Below are 11,269 nucleotides of genomic sequence, written 5' to 3' on the forward strand. Positions count from 1 at the left end.
AACCCTATAGAAATATGCATGTGTATATGTATATGTTTTATTTCTAAATTAAGCAATTCGATGTTGTATGCAAAAAATTTATGGATAAAGAGAGAACTATGTTTTTAATAGTTTAAACGTAAAATAATTTACCTACGTTTAAATTAGTTTGATTATAAATTTATTTGTAATTTTATTGGGTTAAATGGTCTTGTTCTCTCAACCTATAATTTAACCCAATAAAATTACAAATGTGACCGCAAGCAACACATAGTCATGCCTCTATTTTATAGTAACGTCACCATGAATTTTTTTTTGTTTTTGTTTTTGTTTTTGTTTTTTATTTATTTGATGTGACCCTACTATAAAATATCAAACCAAACACTCCACTAAACAAAATCGTGTCATTCACATCAAATCATACCAAATAACCAAAATGCTACAAGAAAATGACAAATGACAATTGTCTGTTGTTAATACACTTTTAAAAATGATCATTGTCCTTGAATTTGTCTTTTAGACCAATATTTATCCAAACCCAATTACTCCGTAAATGTTTAATGGGTCTACTTATTAATTAAAACTTAAATACCCCTTTTAATCAAGGGCCATTATATCTATAGGTAAAACAGAAACCCTTCAAACAAAACAACCAACAAGTGATCAAGATAAACTTATTTAGGTGTTCAAGCGGCCACCTTACTAGACATAGTCACAACCGTTGAGAGATCAGCTGAATTGTGGATCATGCAACCTCTTGCAAGATGATAAACAATATGAGAGACATTGGTTGACGGCTATACATCTTTTTTGATTTTTTTTAAAATACTTTTTTCCCACCTTTGATTGACAACCATACATCTTTAGTGCTAGACCAAACTAGTGACCATTACTTGATTTTATTATTTAGATAACTTTTATTTTATATATTAAATACGTATCATTAATTATATAAAGTTATGATATAATTAATTAGACAACACATTGTATATGTTATATTAAAATTCGTAAATATATACAAATTAGTATGTATACAGAAAAAAATATATAAGTACATAAGTAATAAATGGAGCTTGGGGATAAATTAGTTATGGTTTGCATAAATAAAATATAAGTAAAAGAAAACAAGAACCAACCGTTGTTATTAACTCAACAGGAATAAGAAAAATACAACCATGCATTTGGTTTCCACAAGTTTCGGGGCATTAGCAAATCATATATAAAGAATGAAACAATCAGCCATGCATTTCGTTTCTTAATTCATCGTTGAAATGTGTCGATTTCGAACTATAATGTTATTCGGATGCGTTCTTGAAGGCCATGTAGAGATTTAATTCGTAAGGAGATCTATAGATAATATTAATACACAAAGAAAGCACAAAATGGTGATGGAAAATTATTTGAACCAAAACTTCCATGCAGTGAAGTCGAAGCATTCGTCGGATGAGGTGTTACAGAAATGGAGGAGTTTGTGTCATGTTGTTAAGAACCCTAAGAGGCGATTTCGTCACACTGCTAACCTACACAAGCGCAATGAGGCTGCTGCTATGTGACGCACAAATCAGGTGTTCATTATATATATATCCCTCTTGTTTTATGATTATATATCCATATTATATTGTTTATCGCATTTACACCAACAATTGGTGATCCACATAATACATTGTAATTTTTGTGCTTTGATTTAATTCATGCATGGATTAATATGTTATGCACTTGTTGATTTCTGTTAATGAAAATAAATCAAATCAAATTAAAGTAAACGTGAACATCAATTTGTTCTGTCTAAAAGATTAAACTATAATGAGTGATAATATAATTTAATAGAACTAGACTCAATTGTAATGGATCTAAAAGATTTAAATGAATATAAATGAACAACGTAAACTAACAAACATAACTAACATTCGCGAACTTTTATGAACGAACAAGACATGCGTTCATATTCGTCTTTAACTTAATAAACAAAAAAAATGTTGTTTGTATATATTTGTTTTATTAAATAAACAAAATTCGCGCCAAACGGTTCACGAACAATCACTAAATGTTCAGTTCGTTTACAGACCTATCCGTGAGCTAAGTATATTTAATATAATTATTTTTCTTTGAAATGATCAGGAGAAATTGAGGATTGCAGTTTTGGTGTCAAAGGCTGCATTCCAGTTTATAAAAGGCTAGTTCTCATTATGCTATAATCAAATTTCTATCTATTCCTCAACTATATATAATGTTTTTACTTCCACATTACTTTCCATTATAATACACACAGGAGCAAACAGTGCTGACTACAAAGTACCCGAAGAAGTAAAAGAAGCCGGTTTTGACATCTGTGCTGACGAGGCGGGCTCACTTGTCGAAGCCCACGACGTCAAAAGGCTAAAATTCCATGGTGGAGTTGAAGGCCTTGCAAACAAGCTCAAAACATCAACCACAAATGGGCTCAACATCGACAGCGACGGGCTGGCCCATAGACAAGAAGTGTTTGGGCTCAACAAGTTTGCTGAAAGCCCACAAAGAAGCTTTTGGGTGTTTGTATGGGAAGCCCTTCATGACATGACACTTATGATCTTAGCAATGTGTGCTTTTGTTTCTTTGGTGGTTGGTATTGCAACAGAAGGCTGGCCCAAAGGAGCCCATTACGGGCTCGGGATCGTTGCAAGTATTTTACTCGTGGTTTTTGTAACGGCCACGAGTGATTACCGCCAGTCGTTACAGTTTCGAGATTTAGATAAAGAGAAAAAGAAAATATCTATTCAAGTTACAAGAAACGGATACCGACAAAAGTTATCAATATATGAACTTCTTGTTGGTGATATTGTGCATCTTGCTATTGGAGATCAAGTCCCTGCAGACAGGCTTTTTATATCGGGCTTTGCGGTTTCTATAGACGAGTCTAGTTTGACTGGAGAGAGTGAACCGGTTATGGTGAGTGGTGACAACCCGTGGTTAATGTCTGGGACCAAGGTTCAAGACGGTTTGTGTAAAATGTTGGTTACAACGGTTGGTATGAGGACCCAATGGGGCAAACTAATGGCCACTTTAAGTGAAGGTGGAGATGATGAAACACCATTACAAGTTAAGCTTAACGATGTAGCAACCGTTATTGGTAAAATAGGATTATTCTTCGCAATAGTCACTTTTGCAGTTCTTGTCCAAAAGTTATTGTCACGTAAGATAATCGAAAAGTCATACTGGAACTGGTCAGGTGATGATGCGTTGGAGTTATTAGAGTATTTTGCAATAGCAGTCACCATAGTTGTTGTTGCGGTTCCTGAAGGTTTACCACTTGCAGTCACATTAAGTCTGGATTTTGCAATGAAGAAAATGATGAATGATAAGGCGCTTGTTCGCCACCTGGCGGCTTGTGAGACAATGGGGTCTGCAACGAGTATATGCAGCGATAAAACTGGTACGCTCACAACCAACAAAATGACCGTCGTCAAGTCATGCATATGTTTAACCATCAAAGATGTAGACAAACAACCAAAACTCCGTATCCCTGATAAAGCATTAAGCATGCTTTTACAATCAATATTCACCAACACGGGCGGAGAAGTTGTGACTAATAAAGAAGGTAAACGCGAAATACTTGGAACGCCAACTGAGGCTGCGATATTGGAATTTGGGTTGTCGCTTGGAGGTGATTTTCAAGGTGAACTGCAGGCGTCGAACGTTGTTAGAGTTGAACCATTTAACTCGTCCAAGAAGCGAATGGGAGTCGTGCTGAAGCTACCGGAAGGTGGAACAAGAGCTCATTGTAAAGGTGCTTCAGAAATAATATTAGCTGCTTGTAGTAAAGCACTCAATGCAGATGGAGAAGTTGTTGATATTAAAGAAGACTCACTTAACCATTTGCAGAATACGATCTACCAATTCGCTAGTGAAGCGCTTAGAACTTTGTGTCTCGCGTATATAGATTTAGGCAGTGCTGCGAATGCTGATACTCCAATTCCGTCTTCTGGGTATACTTGTATAGGAATTGTCGGGATTAAAGATCCGGTCCGTCCAGGTGTCAAGGAGTCAGTTGCTCTTTGTAGATCAGCGGGTATAACCGTGCGGATGGTTACAGGGGATAATATTAATACTGCAAAAGCTATAGCTAGAGAATGCGGTATACTTAGAGAAGGCGGTGTAGCGATTGAAGGTCCGGATTTTCGTGAGAAGAATCTCGAGGAGTTGGATGAACTTGTACCCAAGATTCAGGTTTGTATAACAATAACTGATAGTATATTCGATAATGATTTAGTTCTAACTTTTTTTTTTAAATATTGTGTAGGTGATGGCTCGGTCTTCGCCTTTAGATAAACATACACTGGTGAAACACTTGCGGACCACGTTTGGGGAGGTTGTGGCAGTCACGGGTGATGGGACAAACGATGCCTCGGCACTTCATGAAGCGGATATTGGACTTGCTATGGGCATTGCAGGCACTGAGGTAAGTTAGCAAGGTTTTTAACATAGTTTATTTAAGTGACCATGAGAATGGAAATAACCAACCCGTAACTAAAATGACCGAACATATATTACGAAACCAAACCCAAAATCAACGGTTTGGTTTTATTTTTCTTATTTCTGCAAAAACTGAACTTTTGGTTCTGCTTTGTTAAAAAGACCGACTTTTGTTATTGAATTTATGGATTATAATATTTATTTTTGAATGTTAAAATTAATAAATGATATAGCCCAAACATTTTAGGCCCAATGTGTAATAATCAATTAAACTAATTAACAAAAAAAATTAGGCCCAAATTCATTATTTTGGGCTTGTTCCGGTCCAAAAATTCAAACCCAAATATCAAAACTGAAAAGTCCAAACCGAACGGTTTCGTAGACCAAATTTTCAGTTTTTGGTTCAGTTTGAGCCCGAAACAGATGCATAAACCAAACCAGAGTTTTTAACAGTCTTACCATACATAAAACTTTTTAATGAATTTCACCAAACTTCAGGTAGCAAAAGAGAGTGCAGACGTTATAATTCTAGACGATAACTTCTCCACGATCGTGACCGTTGCCAAGTGGGGCCGATCGGTGTACGTCAACATCCAAAAATTCGTACAGTTTCAGTTGACCGTCAACATCGTTGCTTTAATGGTCAACTTCACATCAGCCTGTTTAACAGGTACACCTACACTTCTTCATACTTGCATCATCTACTTGATTATTATTCATTCACATATTCATCTATTGGTTTACTACTTTAGGAAGCACACCCTTGACAGCAGTCCAACTGTTATGGGTCAACATGATCATGAATACACTGGGAGCACTTGCACTTGCTACCGAGCCTCCAAACGACGCGTTAATGAAGTGGACCCCGGTTGGAAGACAAAGCAACTTCATCAGCAATGTTATGTGGCGAAACATATTTGGACAATCTTTGTATCAATTTATTATCATTTTGCTACTTCAAGCAAAAGGGAAATCATTTTATGGCCTTAAAGGTCATAATTCAGATTTGATCCTCAACACACTCATATTCAACTCATTTATCTTCTGTCAGGTAACTTATTATAAAAAAAAAAAAGGTTAGTAAAATTGGTTTTGAAGTCATTGATGAGATGAAAGTGATATTTTATTGCAGCTTTTTAATGAGGTTAACTCTAGAGAGATGGAGAAAGTAGACGTGTTAAGCGGGATATTGAAGAACAACGTGTTTGTGAGTGTTGTGGGTGCAACCGTGGTGTTCCAAGTCATCATAATCGAGTTTCTAGGTACATTTGCAAGCACGTCGCCATTGACGATGAAACAATGGTACTATAGTGTTTTAACTGGTTTTATTAGCATGCCGATTGCGGTCTTGTTGAAGATGATCCCGGTTTGAGTTCTCATGTGGTTAGGTCTAGAAAGGTTATTCTTTCATTCAAGGTGTTAAGTGTCTAATAGACAGAATATTTGTTCTTTCTTTCTTTCACTCATTATGTTCACTTTTATCTTCTTCTTTTGTTAAAGTAGAATTTGCATCTTTAAAGTAGCTTGTTTCTTATATGTGAAGCTTGTATCTTTCACACCACATTTGTGGTTGATAATACAACTTTGTTTAGGTTCATTGTACTCATAATCCAATTATGAAAAGTATTTGACAATGGTGTTATCTAAAACAAAAGATTGGAATAGAGTTTTCCAAAGGCGAAGTCATAACAAATTTCTCTTACATTTGTTTCAACTACTCTTTTAACGATAATATGAAAGGTCAAACTACAAAAAAAATAACAATGTTGGATACCCATGTATATAAAGATAGAAATTAATAAAATACTCTTTAGCGGAACTCGTGTTAGTATCATGATCATGAACTTATCAATCTAGTAAACCAGGTGTTATATTCTTTTGTTCTCTTATTGTTCTTTGTAAACACCAAAATAACTTGTTTAGTTTCTAGGGAGGATCCTTACATTTCAAAATTTTAGTACAACAATCTCATAAGAGAATCAAGAAACACAAGAACATTAAAGAATTTGCCTATTGATGAAATAATAATAATAATAATAATAATCCTCAAAAATTCATACTAAAACATAATGCCCTCAAATATGTAAATCTATAATAATAATAATAATATGTAACTATACCTCATTCCAAGATCCAAGAAATCCTAACACCTTCTTCAAGTAGATTTTGCACCCAATTTTCTTCTTTAACCTCAAAATAGAACTTATTTTTGTACAACTAAAACATAATTTCCCCTCAAAATTCTCACCTTGGAGATGAGTATGAGCTTTCTTCATCTGAACTACTACTACGGTGTGTCTTGTATCGCGTGACAACGGGCAACGTCGTGCTCATAGGAACCCTAAAAGATCTCGCAGACCCCACCATTATTCTCTCTTGCATTTGCCCAACTTCCTTGCATACATGATCCAAAATGCCTAAGAAGTCCCTTACAATCATAAAGATTCTCAAAGGGTACACGCCTTCTTTCACAGTATCACCATGAAAATACTCGGTCACGTCTTTAACACATGCCATAGCCTTTTGTTCATCAATCTTGATCCTTTTAAGCTCCAATTCAGCTTCTTTAACAAACAACCTCATCGACCCGTAAAAGTTTCCTTGAAATTCGTGTAACTCATTACTTTCTGATCGGATTTTTTGCATCCCGGCTTCAAGTTTTGACACGTAACCACTAAGAACATTCGAATCCATCCCGGCTGCTTTCTTGACATGGCTTAACTCCTGACTTAACCCGCTCACAATTTGTAATCCTTGTTTCTTGAAAATCGCTTCATTGAAAGTGGGATTTGAATCAAATTTGGTATTGGAATCTGCCCCTTCTGATCTTATAATTTCTTGTACTACAAAATGAAGTAATGTTGTTCTTCCATCGGTTCTCTTCACGTCCGCTAGCTTTAAAAGGGTGTCTAGCTTAAACGTGGTAGCTTCACCACGATTCGTGCCAACGTTCATACGGTTTCCAGCTCGTAGTACCGCCTCAAGAAGTTTAAGAAATAGCCGACTGTTCTTCAGTTCTTCACTTGCCAGCTGAAACAAAAACACTAAGTTATTGCGATAACAAAAAGAATGAACCTAAATCGTTTATTTTTTTCTATCAATGGTTTATGTTTTTTTAAACTTTTACATTTTAGATACAAATGTCTATGTTATGCACAAAAAACATTAAAGTAAATTGTTTATATATCGTGTTTCAGTTTGAAACGTATAACCAAACACGTGTGTGTTATGTGTGGGAAATATAACCTACAACACATGATTTGCATATGTGCAGGTTCTGTAAACATTCAAATTTTGGTTTTATTTTCTTAGATTATTAGAAAAGATAATAAAAATTGCATTTCAAGCATTTGTTTTATGTTTTATAACATTTTAAGATAAAAAAAAATGAATGATTTATTTTGTTTTTCCTGATCTCCTAAAAAATTGCCTGAAGAGAAAATAATACTTTCTTGAATGATTTATTACAAAATACCTCTAATGTCTGAAACGAAGACCGCAGGTATTTCACCTCGTTATCAAAATTCGCTCGGTAAAGCATAGCCTCAACTCGTTTAAACGCAAACGGTACGTCAAGAACCGCCTTCAAGAATCTTTCTGCGGATCCTAACTTGGATACATCCCCTTTATAATCCTTAAGCTTGATCTCTTCCTCTTTCGTCGGCGCCATTTTTACTAATGTTTCTAGCAACTCGGCCCCCAAACTATCTGAATTTCCTGTTACACCAAACACAAATAATATTAAAATTTCCCCAATACCCTTCTAACCAACAGGACAACTTGCGCCGGACATGTGGCTAGCGTTATTACCTTCTAGAAGTGCTTCTGATACTTCTTCGTGTGTCACATTTAATGCTCTTAACAATATGGCTATGTTTTGAGACTTCTTTGGATCTAACACACGATATTCAGGCATTGCTGGACCCGTCGGTTTGCGGTTATTGTCTTTCTTTCCGGAACTACCGGAATTGCATCCGAAAAGAGACTCCATTATATCCTCATTCAATCTACAAACATAATGATAATCATCCATCAAAATCCAATGGTTAATGTTATCAATGTCCTCAAACCATATCTACTACTATTAAAAGTTTATATTAATAATGTAGTGAACAATATGTTAAATTTAAAGGTAACCGATTTTAGAGTCATGTACAGTTAAGTTAACCCGTAGCTTTATCTAGCTAGACATTACAAAAGGTGTAATCAGCTAGTGTAATACACGGGTTATAAAGCTAGTAAACAAATAAACGATAAACCCAAATAATAACTTGTAATAATTAAAAGCAACACTCACTGAAAAGAGCTGGATTTCAGCTGGTCCCACACGGTGGCCCGGTCGGAAGTAGCCCGGACTTTGTCCCAGTGAAGCGGCTTCAGTCTCGGCTTCGAACCATTCGCATCATCGGGTTCGTTAAACGACATCGTTTTCACTATTTTCGGTATCACTTTAGCCCCCGGACTCATTGACTCCGATTTCAGAAGCCTTTGTTTCGACGAACACGGCGGTTGTGGCGGAATTGGGATGCTGGGTTTGTGCTGACCCGAATTCAATCGGGTCAAGTCGGGTCCAGGTGGTGGACCCGCAAATTTCTTCCTCGCCGGAGAATTCGCCGGAAGAAAGTTTTCCGGCGAGGAAGAAACCAAAAGGCGTGATCTGGGTGACGTTCGTTTCAAGTGTGGGTTAACCCGTTTACTATTCAAACTCCGACCCGAATACCCGTCGTCAGTGCTGGCAATTGACCCGTTAGGAGTGTAAAAATCTTGGATTTCATCTTCCTCGTCGAAAGATGACGTGTCCGGCGGCGGTGTCGGCGGCGGGCGGGGTTTACTCAGCGGCGGAAGCGGTTGTAATTCTGGGCTGGGTCGGTACCGGTCGGATCTTTTAATCGGATTTAGTTTATTATACGGGGATCCATTTACTCCGTTAGTGGAGTCCGTTAGTGCTCGTGACGGCTCAACGGTTCCAATATAAAGAAAGGTTGACGGCGTGGGTGATCCTCCGTTATTAATATTATTATTATTACAAATATATTCTGCCATAGTATTGAGTTTTGTGGTCTCAGTTTGCTGCTTGGATTTTTTGTGTTTATAAATAAAGAAAGCCAACGCCGACAGCATGCCAAGTGTTACAATCCCCACGGAGATCACCACGGCTATCTTCTTAGCCGGCTTGTTCGCCGGCTGCGGCGCAATTGGGTGTGTTGCGGTGGTGTTCGCCGCCACTCCGGCCACCGGAGACGGCGGTCGGTCCGGGATGTTTGTGTTTTCATTGGGGTTTTCGTGAAAAAATGGATTGTCGGAATTGGTGGGTGGTGACGGCGGCGGCGGAGACGGCGGCGGTGTTTGAGTGGCTGGAAATAATGGCTGGTGTAGAATTCTTCTATGGGAAGTATTAGCGACGGTAGTGGTAGTATTAGCGACGGTGGTAGTAGTAGTATTAGCGACGGATGAGAATAATAGTAGGAAGGTGAGGAAGCAAGAGCAAGAAGTCAAAGTCATGGTGTTTGTTTAAGTAGTTGTATTTTGTTTTCTTGCTTGAACCAATGCATGTTGTGTTACAAAACCTGCAATTTTGTGTGTTTTTGTTTTGTTTTTGGTTTGGTGATTTATGGAATGGTTTTTTATTTTAAACAAAAATAAAATGGGTTGAAAAAAAAATGAGATTTGCAGATGGGAGTTAAGGGGGTGTTTGGTAGAGGGATTTTATTGGGGAGAAATGGAATTAGAAATATTTCTTTTGTTTGTTTTCCACTTTTCATTTCTATTTATCTTTCTATTTCTCTAAAACTAGAGAATTCAATTTCTCTTTAAAACAAAGAGAAATCCATTTCTCAGCAGCCTCCTCATAGCATGTCACCACCTCGTCTCCGGCCACCACCTCGTCTCCGGCCGCCACCTCGTCTCCAAGTCTGCAACCGCCACCTCGTCTCCAAGTCTGCAACCACCACCCCGTCTCCGCCGTTCGCAGTGGTGAACACAGAGATGGTAACCGGTTGTAGGTTGCAGGTGGTACGGGTGAACGGAGATTAGGGTTTCAAGTGGTGGTTCGTGGTAGGTTAGGGTTTTCAGATGGTCGGGTAATTGTGGTCGCAGGTGGGTGACAGTGGTGGTGGAAATCGGCGGTGGTTGCAGGTGGCTTCTGATTATCATCATCATCATCGCCACCACAAACCACCACCACAAAATCTCCAAAGAGACAGTGATGACAGATCTGAGCCTCCTTTTTCTATATCTTATGTTCCAAAAATTTGAATCTTTTTAATTTCTTGTGTACTGTGGTTGAAGAAGGGGGTTTGGTGGCGGCAGCCGGTGGTGGTGGGCTGTGGTTGAAGAAAGGGCTGTGGTGGTGGTGCTGGTGGTGTGGGGCTGTGGTGGTGGTGGGGCTGTGGTGGTGGGGCGGTGGTGGTGGGGCTGCGGTGGTGAGTGGTGTCAGGTTGGGTGGAGGTGGGGTTGGGTATGGTAGAGTTCTCTGTTTATTTTCTCGTATACCAAACAAGAGAAATGATTCTCATTCTCCATACCAATTCTCTTTCTCTACAATTCCATTTCCATTTCTATTTTCTCTCCATTTCCATTCTCTGTACCAAACACCCCCTAAGAATCTTTCATTCTTTTAAAAAGTGTGTGCAGAGAATTAAAATGGAGAATGATTAGTACCATATACTAGCATGTTAATAAGAGGACCACAATTTTGAGCCTTTTCTTATATGCTTCAATCAATTATCATAAATGTACTAAATTTATTTGGAGAAGGGCACTTATGATAATACTCATAAGTCACTCTTGTATTGTCATTTTATTTCTATCTTCAAATATATATAAATTACAAAATTACTGG

The 11,269-nt window shown here is 37.7% G+C and overlaps 1 protein-coding gene and 1 pseudogene across 1 annotated transcript; one reads left to right on the forward strand and one right to left on the reverse strand.

Moving 5' to 3' along the window:
- Positions 1-1,367: 1,367 nt before the first annotated feature.
- On the forward strand, positions 1,368-5,947 carry LOC143590128 (calcium-transporting ATPase 2, plasma membrane-type-like; annotated as a pseudogene).
- Positions 5,948-6,422: 475 nt separating this feature from the next.
- On the reverse strand, positions 6,423-10,062 carry LOC143590122 (formin-like protein 6). The gene is made up of 4 exons (XM_077070704.1): positions 8,726-10,062; positions 8,239-8,435; positions 7,904-8,145; positions 6,423-7,458 (listed from the first exon to the last, which is right to left on the reverse strand). The coding sequence occupies exons 1-4, from the start codon at positions 9,928-9,930 to the stop codon at positions 6,673-6,675; spliced, it is 2,430 nt and encodes an 809-aa protein (XP_076926819.1). The 5' UTR covers positions 9,931-10,062; the 3' UTR covers positions 6,423-6,672.
- Between the last annotated feature and the right edge of the window lie 1,207 nt (positions 10,063-11,269).

Source organism: Bidens hawaiensis, unplaced genomic scaffold (assembly GCF_021521415.1).
Source record: "Bidens hawaiensis isolate Kalapana, Puna unplaced genomic scaffold, B.hawaiensis_p1.1 tig00038172_1, whole genome shotgun sequence".
NCBI classification, from domain to species: Eukaryota; Viridiplantae; Streptophyta; class Magnoliopsida; order Asterales; family Asteraceae; genus Bidens; species Bidens hawaiensis.